The sequence below is a fragment of the Populus alba genome, chromosome 12 (genome assembly GCF_005239225.2).
Source record: "Populus alba chromosome 12, ASM523922v2, whole genome shotgun sequence".
Lineage (NCBI taxonomy): Eukaryota > Viridiplantae > Streptophyta > Magnoliopsida > Malpighiales > Salicaceae > Populus > Populus alba.
The window spans coordinates 11,057,299-11,073,271 of NC_133295.1; the positions used below are offsets into that span (position 1 = coordinate 11,057,299).

At 35.4% G+C, this 15,973-nt stretch overlaps 2 protein-coding genes across 8 annotated transcripts; both read left to right on the forward strand.

The window, feature by feature from the left end:
* The first annotated feature begins 977 nt into the window (after positions 1-977).
* LOC118044780 (protein MODIFIER OF SNC1 1) lies at positions 978-10,460 on the forward strand. Of its 4 annotated transcripts, none has more exons than XR_004686851.2 (11): positions 978-1,169; positions 2,559-2,635; positions 3,043-3,123; positions 3,219-3,263; positions 3,420-3,795; positions 5,231-5,333; positions 5,797-5,874; positions 6,040-7,348; positions 7,433-7,694; positions 7,771-10,147; positions 10,226-10,460. XR_004686851.2 is itself a non-coding variant. In XM_035053263.2 (10 exons), the coding sequence occupies exons 2-10, from the start codon at positions 2,604-2,606 to the stop codon at positions 10,063-10,065; spliced, it is 4,581 nt and encodes a 1,526-aa protein (XP_034909154.1). In that variant the 5' UTR covers positions 978-1,169; positions 2,559-2,603; the 3' UTR covers positions 10,066-10,460. The 4 variants fall into 4 exon arrangements, 1 of the variants encoding a protein (XP_034909154.1); XR_012167542.1 differs by having other exon boundaries at positions 1,046-1,066; XR_012167541.1 differs by having other exon boundaries at positions 1,052-1,071.
* Positions 10,461-12,873: 2,413 nt separating this feature from the next.
* On the forward strand, positions 12,874-15,795 carry LOC118044779 (uncharacterized). 4 transcript variants are annotated; one of them, XM_035053262.2, is made up of 6 exons: positions 12,880-13,040; positions 13,593-13,675; positions 14,020-14,153; positions 14,241-14,418; positions 14,527-14,693; positions 15,063-15,795. In XM_035053262.2, the coding sequence occupies exons 2-6, from the start codon at positions 13,649-13,651 to the stop codon at positions 15,475-15,477; spliced, it is 921 nt and encodes a 306-aa protein (XP_034909153.1). In that variant the 5' UTR covers positions 12,880-13,040; positions 13,593-13,648; the 3' UTR covers positions 15,478-15,795. The 4 variants fall into 4 exon arrangements, with proteins under 4 accessions (XP_034909152.1, XP_034909153.1, XP_034909151.1 ...); XM_035053259.2 differs by having other exon boundaries at positions 12,882-13,040; positions 14,241-14,693; XM_035053261.2 differs by lacking the exon at positions 13,593-13,675 and having other exon boundaries at positions 12,874-13,040; positions 14,230-14,693.
* The last annotated feature ends 178 nt before the right edge of the window (positions 15,796-15,973 follow it).

Here is a 15,973-nt window from a genome sequence, read left to right on the forward strand (position 1 = left end):
TCGCATGTGTCATCCAATGACAACGAAGCGGCTAATGCACCAACGCATGCTCAACATGTGTCAGTATATGTTTTTTTAATACTTTTTATTTATTAAAATACCAAATTGACCCTAACCTAACCCAATAATAACAAAAAAAAACCAAAAGCGCAATGAAAAAAAAATTATCCTTTGATCCATGGTATAAGATTTTGAATTTCAAGGGCAACTAGGTTTTCTACTATGCTTATCAAAAAAAAAAAAATGAAAACTCCTCTCATTATAGTCAAAGGTTTTTTTATTATAAAATAAATATGTTATTTTACCGTGTATTTTTATATAAAAAGACAAAAATAACTTTTTATCGTAGTGTTATAATTTCTTGCTTTTAAGAGCTTTGTTGTTCTTTTATTGTGCAAGTAGAAAGTATAAAACCAATCTTGTCATTGGTCAATTTTAAAATATCAAAATGGTCATATTGCAAAATAATTTTACCCATAACCATTAGCTATAAGGTTTTTCCTTTGAAGGGTAACATAGTAAAAATACTGTTATTGTTGACGGCGCAACGTGCACAGTAACAACGTTTTTGCCATTCCTTAAAGTTTTTATTTTTTTAATATATATTTTTTCAATTTATTTACTTACCCAACCCCCTTCTGCTTTAATTGTTTTATTTATTATTAGTATTATTATTTTTGTGTAAGAGTTAACTTGTAGATATTTTTTTATTTTCTGAGTTTGAAAAAAAAAAATTCATGTCAAATATCAAGGCCACTGTAAAAAAAAAAAAGATCAATTTTTTTTAAAAATTAAAATTTATTTTTTTATATATTTTAAATATTTTAATATGTTAATTTTAAAAATAATTTTTTTAAATAAAAAATATTATTTTAATATATTTTAACATAAAAAATATTTTAAAAAATAACAATTAAATTCTTCGTCTTTCTCTTTCTTCTCACTCGTGGATCTAAAAAATTACTATAATTAAATAAAAAAAAAATAGAAAACGATTCTCACTCTCCTCAATCGTTGCTTTCACCCTGCACGGATCTCTGTCTCTTCCCAATCCCTTACGAAACCCGTTACGTAAATCTCTCTCTTTCTTTCTCTCTCCCCCGCCTTTTCTCTCCTCTAGGGTTTCGAAAAAAAAAACTAATAATAAAACGAAAGAAATCAAATCTCAGGCAAGTAGCTCTCTAGTTAATTGATCGTTCTTAATTTATTCTCTGTTTGCTTGCCGAGAAACTGCCGGAAAAAATAGAGTGGTTTTTATCTTATTTTATCTGTCGAATTTGTACCTAGCCAGCGTGTTTTACATTGTGATTTCAATTTCCTTCTTATGTATAATTTCTATTGATTGGATTCTATGTTTATTCGAGTGAGTTTCCTAGGTTTTATCTTCTAATTTTCCATGCTCTAACATTTTTTTTATTTTAGTATATATATTTTTTGGTTTATTTGATAACAGTTATTGAAAGAGCTTTATTAGTTTTCCTATGTATGGATACTGTAGAGTGGGATTATAGGTTGGTGATAAGAGAGGAACCCACCTTTCGCATGTTGGTTTTGGAGTGAATAATAATATAGGGCATGATTTTACGAGACTTCGTGTGTCGAGAAATCTAGATTCCTCCGTGTTGTTCATGAACTGAGCAAGTTGGGAATGATGTTGAGAGGATAAGAAGTGCTATAAAGGAAACGTGGGATGAGTTATTTTTGTCTATACAACTCTCAACTCTTCCAAGTCAGCTCTTCACTAAACAATATGAGTTCGGTTGCATGAGTTCTTTTCGTCCAATAGCTTGAAAATTTTTATAATTAGTGGTGAACTGCAAGTTTTTGATGCACAGTTGATTCAGCTTGAGTGATCTAAGTGTTGGGTTTGGTTTCAAATGGAATGGGATTCTATACATTGGTGCAGTTTTGTGTGCGCATTTTATGATTTTATTTGATTACAATTGTGAATGATTGAGGGTAGAAGTGTTTGGTGGCTTTAGTGGAAATCTAGGCACTAGTTACTGTTAAAAGAGCAGTGAGTACCGGAAGATTAAATGGAAATCAAAGAGAAAATTTAGCATGGAAATTATATTCTGGATATCAAGAGGGAGCAAAGATAACATCTGTCTTACCTCGAGTTTGGATTCCATGAGCGAGGACCGGAAACATTAAATGGAGAAGGGGATTTTGCATGCTGTGTGTAGTATATTTATATTCTGGTATAAAATGCCAATACCATTTTCTATGGTGAATGTGGACAGGGGTTAATTTTTGGGTTGGAATGCTGAGAAATGTAAATTTTGTGTTTATATGAAGTGAGTTAGAAATGATGCTGTTTGTTGTTAGGAAAGAATTGGGATTGAGCTAGTTTTTAGAATTCTAGAATGTGTTAGGAAGAAAATGTGACATTAATTCTTCTAGTGCATGCTTCCCTTTTTTCTTTTCCTCTTATTAGAGATGAAAAATTATGTAGATCATTATTTATTGCACATGAAATATTTACTATCCTTTTGCCATGTTCTTTATTGTGATACGTCATATTGATGTAGTTTTATCTTGTTTCTTTATCTTCCTAGATCGTGTCAAAGTCTTTTGGATGACCTTGCTAAGATTTCTGAATTATGACATCAAGTATGTTGACCGCAGAGCGCAGGTATGGGGTTTATATGCAGTTTCATGCCTTTTGAAATAACCTATTATCTTTTAGCATGTGTTTGGTTTTGCATGGCCATTGGGAGGGCAGCCATTTTCTTCACATGGTATTGATATTACCCTGCACACTTGTGCAATATTGGCTTAGAGTGGCATCACCATTTTATCAGGATTGCTAGGCATGTCATACTTCATAGATTCCATGCAGTTTTTGTATTGCCTTTGACATGCTCACATTTAAGAGTGTTGTGGTTTGGATGCGGCAGTGTGGGCGTCTGTATTTTTGTTTTATGTTTTTGCATTATGGAAAGGTTTCAACTTTTATGTTTGAATGGTTTTGAACTTGAAATTATTGGATATAACCAACAATTTTCTTAAGAATTTTTATCTAAAAATGATCGTTTGCAGATGGGCTTCTGCAAGAAAAGGTGGCATGAAAGTTTTGGGAAAAGTTGCAGTTCCAAAACCAATAAACCTACCCAGCCAAAGGTATTTAGGTTTCTTCTCAATAACGTGTGTTTTATATGATGAGGCCCTTGGTTCACTCCCAATCAAACTTCATGTTTTCTCTCTGATGTTTCAAGGTTAGAAAATCATGGTCTGGACCCAAATGTTGAAATTGTGCCCAAGTGAGTAATTCATCTACCTTTCTGGTTTTTTGATGCCCTTCTCTGGTTTTCTTGCTATTATTCTTATTCTTCATGAAATGCCTTGATGCCATTACTTTATTTCTTCATTATGAACTTGGCTAGACTTGATCTGCAATTTCTTCCTAACCTTGACAGGGGTACTCATAGCTGGGGCACCAGATCATCTTCTTCCACACCTAACGCCTGGGGCTCTTCAACACTTTCTCCAAACACTGATGGTGGTAGTGGTTCTCCAAGCCATCTCAGTGGCCGCCCTTCATCTGGTGGAAGTGGCACTCGACCATCAACTGCAAGCAGTGATAGAACCCATGAACCCATCACTAATGCATGGGGTTCAAATTCTAGGCCATCTTCGGCATCAGGAGCATTGACATCAAATCAAACATCACCTGTGCTGCTGCGTCCTCGCAGTGCAGAAACAAGACCTGGTAGCTCACAGTTATCTCGGTTTGCTGAACCGTTGTCTGATAATCCAGTGGCATGGTGTACAACTGAAACAGCAGAAAAGTTGGTATAGTTTTCTTAAAGATCACTGATTAAATCATCTCATACCAATTATTATGAACATATGGCATGTATTAATGTTGGCTGGTGAAGTATGTGCATTTCATTTTTGGCACCCCTTCCTTTTTATTGCAGATCTTTGTATTGGAGGGCTCTTTTCCCCTAACCTGCTGTTTCAAACAATTGCAGAAACCAAGATAGTGATAGGCAAATAGGTTTCTGAATTGCTTGAGGCACTTGCTGCTTTGCTGCTTAAGTGGTGTTTGTTTGAGTAGGCAACAGGTTGTTTAATTAGTTGATTATATAGCTAGTAATATCTAAAATGGTAGCCATGAGAGATTAATGAAAATTGTAGAGTGCTTCTGTTGGTAAACCCTACAACAGTTCACTGGCAGTGATTATAATAGGACCTTCTAAGTCATATGGAGGATTGTATTCATTAAAATGTTTGTAATTAAATGCATGTTAAGTTAATTGTTGCTTTTAATTGCAACCAGTAGCCCTAGCCCCTGAAACCTCTTATTAGCTGCTTTTTCAATCCATTTGACGGCCTTCTCCTTGCATTGTGAATGCATGGAGTTCCTTCCTCGTTATCTCTTAAATTACAATTCAAATTGATGAACTCAAAATTCTCAGACGGGCATCAACATGCTTGGATCATAATGGTTGTTGCTAGGAATCCCCATGTCTCGACATTAGAAAACCATATTGATCTGTTAAAGTTATCCATACTAGGTTATGGCTTCCCTACCCCTTGGGGAGCTACATATTTTCAAATTGTCATTATTATCTGATATAAATACATCTGTCTGTGTTCCATAGTTACCCTTTTTTCCCACACACGTTTGTAATGGGCAGCTCGTCACTATAAAAACTTTTTCTTACTCATTGACCGCTTTTTCAATAATAAAAGCCTTCAACTAATCTGTTTATTAACACTCATTTGATGGAGGATATAAAGTGTTTTTGCTATATAAACTGCTGAGTGGCGGGCGTTACCACATTGTAAATGTAGAGTTCAAGGGCAAAAACTTTGAAGAGTTGGGGAATGAACCATATTTGTGGCAATATTGAATATGCCACCTATAACATTTGACATGTGTCATACATATGCATATGATTTGATTTTATTCTACAAGGAAAGTCTTAGTCATTTACAGCACGGATTGTGGTTCTTATTATGATACCTTGAAGAAAGAGTAGGTAGTTGCAATACAATGAGAAAGGCTGTCCTAGGAGGCTAGATTTGGTTTACTGATAAAAAATCGGTTTGGGCTATTTGGTCCATGTATTGGCATAAGGTTGTTAGTAACTCACATCCTATGTGCTTGATCATTCCCAACAACCCATGCCAAGACCAAATTGGTTTTATTTTGTTTCTTGGGTTTGCTTGTGCATTTTTCTTTTATTAATTTTATACTACCTGATTTAAATACGTGCAGGGTGTGACATCCTCTAAGAATGATGGGTTTTCTTTGACTTCTGGCGACTTTCCAACACTGGGTTCAGAAAAAGAAATCTCTGGAAAAAACTTGGAGTCCCAAGGTTCATACTTACATTGCCTTGACCTCTAATACTATCAACCTGGGATATGAATTTGGGCTCATTATATGATTGTTTGGGTGTTTTTAGAATTCAGTGCTTCTTAAAGAGCCAAGAAAACTTGCTGTCATTTTTGTAGTCTTTCAATCACATATAGTTCAATTGTCTTTGTAGGTGTAACCAAGTCATATACATTGATATCTACTTGTTTTGATTTTGAAAAGGTTGTGTAAATTGTCTTTTCTATTGAGGGTGCGGGGAAGATTTTAATGAATTGGCTGGTTTTCTTTTTCCCTGGCATCAGTTTATGTATGCCGAGTCATTAACTTTTGAAAAAAATCCTGACATCCAATCTCATTCTCAAATAATGTTACACATAAGATTTATTCATATGGATGTATTAATCTATTCTAATTGCATGTTTCCCATTCATGATCAGTCATATATATTAACTATTTAATTGCAGACCATGGTTCTTACAGTCGTCCTGGTTCATCATCAAGTGTAGTAGCTCCAGGGAAGGAGAGTACTGGAAATTCTGCAGGTTTGTATTTTTGGCACTGGACTTTTATTTTTTATATGAATGCTTCTGCCTCTTTTATGATGTAACCTGGCGCGCTTGAGTGCATGCCTTACATGTGACAACAGCCACTGCCTGACTAAATATAAACAATAGTCATGTTATTTTTTTTTCTGTTCTAATTTCCAGGTGATGCTTCTATAAAGACAAATGCAAAAATTGAATCTGCAAGTTCTTGGAGGAGAGAGAATCCCATGTATGGTGAAGATGGGTCGAGGCCTAACATGGAGAAGTGGCACCTTGATCCCCATTTGTATCCTAATTCTAATATCCGTCATCAAAATTATGATTCTTGGCGCGGCCCTCCTGTAAATAATCATCCTGGTGGTGTATGGTACAGAGGGCCTCCAGGAGGCCCGCCTTTTGCACCCCCGATTGCTCCTGGTGGCTTTCCAATAGAGCCATTTCCTTATTATCGTCCGCAGATTCCACCTGCTGCTCTTGCCAACCCACAGCAAGGTCCTCCACCAGGATCTGGACCTAGAGGACCACATCCAAAGAATGGAGATGTGTTCAGACCCCATATGCATGATGCCTTTATTCGCCCGGGCATGCCATTTGGGCATGGCTTTTATCCTGGACCAGTCCCTTATGAGAACTACTATGGTCCTCCTGTGGGCTACTGCAATTCCAATGATCGAGATATTAAGTTTATGGGAATGGCAGTGGGTCCTGCTCCCTATAACAGATATTCCGGTCAAAATGCTCCTGATCCTGGAAATTCCCATGGAAGACCAGGTGGATATGGCCCTAGTGGTCACACAATGATTTCTGAACAACTTGAGTCTGGTCATCAACATGATACCCGAGGACCATACAAAGTCCTTAAGCAGCATGATGGTTCAGAGGGAAAAGATGAAGAACACAAGTGGGATGCCATGATGACAACCAACACCTCATATCCTGGGAAGGCAGACCATCAAAGAAAGTCATCGTGGGAGAATGACTGGAGAGCAGATGACAAGAAAAATGGAGAGAGAGATACAAGAAGATATGGAGAAGAATTTTCTTTTGAGGCCACTGATAACCAAGGAGGTGCTAAAGTGAAACCTCTTGAACATGTGGGAAATTGGAAGGCTGCTGCTGGTAGTTCAGTTAAGGAATTGGAACATTCAGAACATGCAGCATCTGCTTTTCCAGAAGTTCCAGCAGCCCCGAAAGATCCCAGTCTGATTAGGAAAATAGGTTTAAATACAAAGGCCCGGGCCTCTGATGGAAGGCAAGAAGTTAAATTTGTTTCCAGTAGAGAGGAGCAGAAGAATAGGTTACAAGTTCGTAATGCCAAGTCTAATCATTCTGCAAATGAAGCTGGTACTAGTTATGTATCTCAAAGAACTCATGTCAGTGTCATTATTGACACTGGTTTCCATGAAGACCGCATTTCTGCTGCAGATAAGAGCCTTGAGGTACAAGATGCTAATGAAACACCAAGCTCCAGGTGTGTTCTTTTTTCCCTGCAGGCTTTCATTGACAATGGATCTGTTATTCCAATTTTGGACAGCACTAATATTCAAATTCACAGGAGATCAACTCAAGGTATGCATGGAAGATCTGATCATCATGGAAAAGGGAGATTTATCACCCAAGAGCCTGATAGGTGGCAGAGAAGATCCCAAGGTGTAGACTTGCAGTGTGTATTGTCCTCTCATTTTGAAAGTTCTAATGTTTATAGGCAAGACCATAGTTTTGCAGAGGCAACTGAAAAGTCTGGGTTATGTCATCAAGGGAAGGATGATGGAGTATCTGTGCCACCTCACCCTGATCCCAGTGATAGCCTGACACAAGTAATATATTCGTCTTTTATTTTTATAATTCCATTGTTATCTATCAGCATCTTTACTTGCTATAGTTTTTAATCAGCCTGCTAAGATGGAAGAGCTAGCTATTCAACAGATTAAACAGCGAGAGAAGGAAGAGGAGGAATGGGAAAGAGAGCAAAAGGCCAAGGCACTTGCAAGAGAGTTGAATAAGTGGACAAAAGCAGCAGAAAGTTTAAGTGAGGTGCTGCCAGAGAAGCCAAATGTGACCCATAAGGAGTCCATTGTGATACATGACCAATTTGAACCACTGCTACAGTATGATAGTCATGCTGATCACCCTGATAATGCCCCACATATTCATGACAGTAGAGCTTCTAAGCAGAAGCGCGTGAGCTACAGACAGAAGCAGAATGGTCCCTTGGGAAAGACTTCCAATGATAAGTTATCGTCTTCTACAACTGAAGCACCAAAAAATGTTACTGATATAGCAGCTAATGCTCCTGTTTCTCTTGAGGGTGTGAACAAGCTTACCTCAAACTCAGAATCAACTTTACCCATCAACCCAACTGCCATGGCTGAGTCTTCAGTAAATCATAGAAGGAAGAACAGGAATGGAAAGAACAAGCACAAAATGGATGATGCATCAACATTGGCAGTTGTAACACCAACTCTATCAAAAGAATCAGTTGCTGCTTTAGACACTTCGGCTGAAAGTGGCAAGTCGGTTTCTGAATCTCTTTTGGATCCAAGCTCATTTCAGCCTCAGACTGATTCTAGAGATGGAAATCAGTCCATGGATCATTGCACGTCATCACCAAACGAAGAAGCTCATGGAAGAGTAAATAACCAGTGGAAACTGCAACATTTTCGCAGGATGCCAAGGAATCCACAAGCTAATAAATCAACTGAAAAATTCCCAAGTAGCGATGCTGTTATCTGGGCTCCTGTTCGGTCACAAAGTAAAATTGAGGCTGCTGATGAAGCCCCTCAGAAGAATGTGGCTAATGCCATTAGTGCACCCATGAAGAGTGATCAGCAAGTGCAGAATAATGCAAGAACTAAACGGGCAGAAATTGAAAGATACATTCCAAAACCTGTAGCCAAAGAAATGGCTCAGCAAGGAAGTAGTCCCCAGTCAGTGGCTCCATTAATCAATCAGATTACACCAGATGAGACTGCTGGAAAACCCGAATCTGGTTCTCCAAGCATTGAAAGTTCTCAAACCTCTTCCACAGGCATGGGAAAGGTAGGATCCACTTTGGAAGCTAAGAATGGGGATGGCAGGCAAAATAAGTCTGGAAAAATGCACGGATCATGGCGCCAACGGGGATCAGAAGAATCAACCACATCTTTTACAAGTAGGAATGTTCAAAAATCAATTGAGCATCAAGTCCAGAAACCTGATGTAAGTTCAGCAAAAGAGCAATTGAGTCATTCTGATGAATGGAATGAGCCTGATGGCTGGAACATTCCTGAAAATATTGATGTGCCAGTCACTACCCTTGCTATAAAAGATCAGGGTGCAACAGCCAGAGGTAGGCGGCAATCATACAGGGGAAAAAAAGGCACAGGATATAGCAATGAGCCTGATGAGAAGAGAATTAATACTGGGGACACCGAAAAGGTTTATGTCCAAACTTCAGGCTCAGATATGCATCAAGCTGACTTACCTGCAACTACAAAAGAAAATCGGTCTGTTGGGGAAAGATCAGCATCTCATTGGCAACCCAAATCTCAGCCATTTTCAGCAACTAATCAGCGAGGAAGCAGGACCAATGGTGGTCAGAACACAGGCTCTGAAGTTGGCAGGGGTAATAAAAAGGATTCCACTTCCCAAACTTTCATGCCACTGTTGTCTCAACCTGGCAGGGATATTGCTACAGTTAAGGCCCAGCCTCATCCTGATCACTCTCTGTCTGAAAAAAGCATTTTGGAAGAAGTTCCACGCACTGTGCATCAAGAGGGTAAGAATGGAAGGAAGATACCTTCACATAAAGGACGACAGCCTAGTAACCCAGTTAAACCTTCTTCTTTGAATATAGATTTTCAACAAGAGCAACGTGTGTCTTCAGGGTTCCAAAAAAATGGAAACCAAAACAGCCGTTTTGGCGGAGAGCATGATTCTCATGGCGAGTGGAGTGGTTCTGGGAAAGATAACAAGCAACACAACGTACCTGCAAACCGTGAAAGGCAGGTACAGAATGCACATTATGAGTGCCAGCCAGCAGGGCCACAAAATATTTACAAAGCTAACAATTTTGAATCTTCAAAAGATGGTTCCCATAATTCTGCTGCAAGGTCCAGGGAGAGAGGTCAGGGTCGCTCAAGGCATGGCGGGGGAAACTCTCATGGATGGCAAACTGGTAGTGTTCGGGTAGATGCCAATTATGATTAGGGATGAAACTCTCAGATCGTTTCTGGTGTGTCAAAAAACAATGCCTCCATAAAAGTTTGGGCTTGATCCCTCACAGTTTCAGGTATTTTAGTTTAGGTAGTCATATTCTGCTGTAAATAATATTGGATCATCATCAGCTCATGGCATATTAATTGAGCAGGGTTTGGAGTGCGTCCAGCAAAAAGAAGACAGACAGACAGGAGGCCCTCGGATGTGGTTGATTTATTTTCTTATTTTTAAGATGTATTTGATCTGAGCAGTGTAATTTGTTGACTGGTCGCAGTGTGTTTGCTGCGGAACCCTAGATATGTTTTGGGCAGTGTAACTAGTGCTCTATATTCCTTTTATATGAACACCAGGAAGAATGAAGTAGAGGAGCTATCCTGGTTCTCCCACATCATTTATCATTTATTGAGACGAGACGGTAAGATATTGAATTTATAAAACCATAATAACTTTAAAATAAAATAAATTATGAAATTTAATTTATTATTGAATAATAAAATTTAAAAAATCATTTAAAAAAGTACAATAAAATGATTTTTTTTTAATGAAATATTGACAATGTCATTAATGAGTTCAAAAGTTAATTTCTATATTTTTATCCTACTATTAGTGGTCTTGTAGGACCTTACTGTTAAAATTTTAGTCTGGGATATAAAAATATATTAGGATACTCAAACAATTAAATTAAAAAATATGATTGATGTTAAAAAAAAAAAACATTATTTAACTAAAACAAAGTACGCTAAATATAACTGAAATGCTCCAGCTAGAAATTGAGCTCAAATATGTTGGGGTTTGTTTTTTTAAACTAGAATGAAATATACTAACTTTTCTTGATGTAACAGAATGAAATTAATAATTTTATTTAAAAATATATTAAAATAATATATATTTTTTTATTTTTTGAAATTTGTTTTTGATATTATCTCATTAAATTAATGTATAAATACTAAAAACAATTATTTAAAACAATTATTATTTTTTTAACAAAACGGTGTATCAACAAAACGATCTATAATCAAAATTGCACCACAACTGTTCTATTTCGCAGCGCGCATTTTCCAAGGATATTCATCATATCCTTATCTAGCGTGTATATATACAAGTATAGAAATTATACTTTTTTTCTTGTGAAAATTGTAAAAATAATCATTTGTTTGTTGATTATAAAAAGTAGTCATTCCTTTTCCTTTTCTTTTTGTAGTTTTAAGAGCACATTTTGTATTATTTTATTTATTTATTTATTTTTGTTCGTTTCATAAATAAAACCAATTAATTCTCACTATGTTTATCGAATTATCTATTCTGTTTCATAAGTTTTTGTTAGTTTCATAAATATAACAATTAACTTTCACTATGTTTATTGAATTATCTGTTATGTTTCATAAGTTTCATGAATACATAAAATCAACTATTTTATTTCCAAGTTATATATAAAAATAACTAATTTATTTATTTTACTTATTAAGAGAACCGATATTCTTTTTAACTTATTTTTAAAAATAAATTATTTAAAATATTTTTTTATTGTTTTCATACACACATATAAAGGCATTTTAGAATTTAGAAATAATAAGTATGGACAATTTGGCAATATTTAGATCTATTTTGTGCCATGAAAATAAAATTTTCACAAGTTATGCTGTCAAAGATTCCTTTAATACACAATATAACCAATATCAACCATTATTAAATCGAACACATAATAAGATATATATATATATATATATATATATATATTGAAAATTAGTATTTTTTTAAATTTATAAAATAAAATAATCTAATTTGTTTTTAGTAAAATAATATAATTTGTACATATCACAATTAAAAAACTCAAAATTAAAGTTTTTTTTTTTCTATTCATGTGACATTAAAATAAAATTTCAAATGAAAAGAGAGGAGAGAGAAAAAAAATAAAAAATACATAAAAAATACAATGAAACTCTCATTACAAAACCATTAATATTAATATAAAAATTTCAATGAAAAAAATGCAAATATACAAAAAAAAGAAGCCAGTGACAGTAAATAAAATGGGCTGCAAAAAGCAAGTGAGCCTTTTATTATCATTGGATGACAAGTACAACACACTCAGGTCACCGTTTATAATCTTTATTAGTGTCAGATTTTTTTTGTTAATATCTTTACAATGATAATGATAATGCCATAATCGAAAGTTAGCTATGTCTCAATGTTTTATTTATTTATCTATTTATTTTTTGTTGTAATTTGTGTTGGCTTTTTTTTTTTAAGTCACATATTTATTCTTTTCTAATTATCGACATGTATAAATTATATTATTTTATTGGTTTTTTTTTTCATATATTATTATTTTACCAATTTTCTTAAAAAAACCATGTTAATAAACGAAAATAGCCGCAATGTGCCAGAATGGGTAAAGGTAAAGAGGCCTAGGCCTAGCAAAAACATAACCCAAACACCCCCGACTTCGGGTGGATTCGACCCTTTCATCAAAGCCCAGTCAGCCACTAGTTATTCTATCATTATTATTTTATTGTATTATTCTATTCCTAATTTCCCATAATTATTTTATTCAAAACAAAATGAAAAAAAAAATCATTTTTGTGTTTTAACAATATTTTGAAATATTTTTAAATTATTTTAATATATAATATCAAAAATTATTTTTAAAAAATAATAAAAAATATTATTTAATATATTTTTAAATAAAAAATACTTTAAAAAACATTTATAATCCCACTTCTAAACATCCCTATAGTTTTATCACCACCGCTGTTTTAATAATAATAAATAAAAACTATAAATAAATAAATGAAGACACCTTTCTTTCTTGTTTTCTTTCTCTATATCCAATGATCCATCCATCCATCCGTTCTGTTTAAACAGGAATTCAATCCAGATACCAAAAGGGTTTCTCTTTTTTTAATCAAATAATCACAAAAAGCTTGTCTTTCTGTAGACCTATTCTCATGAATTCAAGTCGACAGGTTTGTGTCCAACTATCAAAATTCTATCTTTTCTTCATTTATTACCTTCAATTATTCAATCTAAGCCTCAATTCTTTCTACCTTTTCATCTGGGTTTGCTTAGTTATGTTTTCTGCTTTGTGGATTCTTTGTAATTTGAGGTCTGTTTGGTTTCCCGTAAAATTTTGAAGCTTTCTGCATTTGCCTGGTTTTTATGTGAATATTGTAGCTATGTTTAGCTTGTGTATCTGTTTGGTTGCTCAGAAAATTGAAGGAAATTATAAAAACGAGAGGAATTTGAAGTTATTGGGATACTGGGTTTTTGGATAAAACAATAAAGTCTGGTCATTTCAGCTAATTTGATGGCAAAATTCAGCTTATTCTTTCTGTAACCTGTTGGAGATCAGTGCAAATGGAAAAAAAAAATTAGAAACTTTCGTTTTGTTTTTTTTTCCCCCTTTGGTTTTTTGAAATTGAATGGAGCATGAGAGTATTTGTTGCCTCATCCTAATGATTCCATTAATAAAAATGATTTTTTTAGCTTGTGCTGATATTTGTCTGGTTATTCTTTAGCTTTGTATTGAATAAGGCGCTGTTGAGTAAATGAGTGGGTGCTTGAAGTGGAGAAAATGGCATTCGTGACCCATCAGATGCAGGTACTTGAAATGTAATTCTGCGTAGATCTTATGCCCTAAAAGTGTTACTGTTTTCTCCCCCCAAGTTATTCTCAAGTCATCTAAGCCTTAATCCATGGCAATCAAATTATCCTTATTCATGTCTTTTTCATCAATTCCACTTTGTTATTTGTTTTTCCTTCCATGTTTCTGAGATGCAAAATTTATTGAATTTGATAGTCTTGTATCACAGCAATTGTACTTTCCTTGTTCAACGGAAGTTCAAGTCTGTAACATCATATTTTCACATTGTTTTGCAATGTCCCTTATTTTGCACTCCAATAAACTGTAATTATAAAACATATTGCTTTGTCTGCTGCAACTAGGGTTCTTATGCAACATTTCCTTCAAGGCCTTTATCATGGAGCATAGGGGTGAAGTTGAAGCCACATGTAACGACACTTCAGATGTTTGGAAGAACAGATATGTGTTTCTCAGTAAAACGCAGTCTTCTTTTAAGGTAAGATATGCCTATATAGTTGAATTCATGATCAGCCTGTTTCTCTTTGTTGAACCAAATTGAGATTGAGCCACAGTGTTTTCACAGTGCAGGGGCTTTTGCTCTTGGACCCAAAGTGAAGCTTTTGAGAATTTCAGCATTTAAGGGTAGTGCACAAAATGATGAATCAGGAGGCAGAACGAATGGATCCAAAGTTTCCAAAAATTATGTTAAACTTTCTTATGTGCCAAAAGAAAATGGGGAGACCATAATCAGCTCTTCAAAGGTGCACACTGTTCCAGTTTCCTATACTTCTGAAGCAAATGACAGAATCGCAGGATCTCCTGCTATTAATAAATTATTCAAGAAATGGCTGAGCATGTTGCCCACGCAGACACCAAGTCAAGATGCAGATGAGATTCTGGAAGGACCTCCTCCAAGAGAAGAATTGCAACAAGCTCAAAATACCACCCAAAATAAGGAAAGAGGTGAGATTGTAAAGTTGGTTTGGTGTCGCTTCCTGATTCTGGATGCAACAATAAAGATACCCATACTAACATTGTAAGTATTGTTGTTTCTGCCACTATGTTATTGGGAATTAATTTAAATCACTTCTTGTTCTGATGAAAAATATGACTCAAAATAGCTCAAAGGTTAAAGGATTTACCATTTAGTTGACTCAAGTACAGTGAAGCAGTGAGATTTTGTTGAGTTATTGGACTGGCAAAACTAGTATTTGATTTTACATTTCGACTGAACAGTTTTCGCTACACTGCTACATGATAATCTATTAATGATACAAGAATTCTTCGAACTCTTGATTTCTAAATGAACACGCTATGTAAACATCTCAAGGGTTTTTAGTTTGTAATATTTGTTATCTTCTTAAGATTTTTTGGCTGCTTCTAACTTGTGTTGTTGCAATTTCAGCATCCCTTTGGTCCTGGCCATCAATGTGATATATGGAGCTGGAGTGTCAAAAGAATTGACTCCATTGTGGATTTTGGGGCCCCTGATTGTTGCCATCTACATCAAGTTATTCCAGGGCTTGTGGACTCTCTATGTCTTCAGCTTTAGGCAGATAGTTAAATTAATCAAGAATGCACCTGCCTACTACCTTGTCGCCTCTGGCTATATCAGACAGGGGAAGCTCAAAGACGACATGCAAGTTCATGTGTTGCAACCTGTGCTACACATACAGAACTTAGACCGCAAAGAGTTTTCAAGAAAAAAGACAAAGGAATTGCAAGAGTGGTTGACGGAGAAGTACCTAGATTATGTGGAATCTATATGGCCCTACTATTGTAGGGCAATCAGGTTTTTAAAGAAGGCTAATCTGATTTAAATTTGGTAATGTTAAAGTTTTAGGCAAGGGAGAAGTGTTGAGGTTAGAGTTTCTTAGGAAAATGTTTCAAGAGGTTGAGATTTTTTAAGAAGTGCTGACCAATCCCATTTTAGATCGGGGTTCTCGTATCATCAGGCAAGTCATGGAGCACAACAGAGGCAGATTTTTCCTTTTTCTGTAATTTTATAGGGCATTCTTGCACGAGATTCCCATCACCTTGTTCCTCGTTGTATTATGTTCTTTGAGGTTCCATTGTAGCATGCAAGTGTTCAACTCTATTATTGGGTTATATTAATGATAATTTATATGGTTTCAATATACCCTTAAAACCAAAACAAGAAAAAAAAAGGGCGGTGTTCTGGGATCCTTTTCCAAGGTTCTGAGGCCTTCTGCATCCTCGCTAGGAGCAAGTCCTCTACTCTCGCCCCTCATTTCCTATTAAATTGCAAGTCCCCTCCTCTCTCATCTCTCTTCATGGTCGTCTGGTTTGTTAATG

Coding starts and splice junctions, on each gene's coding strand:
- LOC118044780 (XM_035053263.2), top strand. CDS start 2,604: ATGACATCAAGTATGTTGACCGCAGAGCGCAG. Junction 3,264..3,419: donor AATGTTGAAATTGTGCCCAA/GTGAGTAATTCA, acceptor TAACCTTGACAG/GGGTACTCATAGCTGGGGCA. Junction 3,796..5,230: donor CTGAAACAGCAGAAAAGTTG/GTATAGTTTTCT, acceptor AAATACGTGCAG/GGTGTGACATCCTCTAAGAA.
- LOC118044779 (XM_035053259.2), top strand. CDS start 13,649: ATGGCATTCGTGACCCATCAGATGCAG. Junction 13,676..14,019: donor TCGTGACCCATCAGATGCAG/GTACTTGAAATG, acceptor TGCTGCAACTAG/GGTTCTTATGCAACATTTCC. Junction 14,154..14,240: donor AAACGCAGTCTTCTTTTAAG/GTAAGATATGCC, acceptor GTGTTTTCACAG/TGCAGGGGCTTTTGCTCTTG.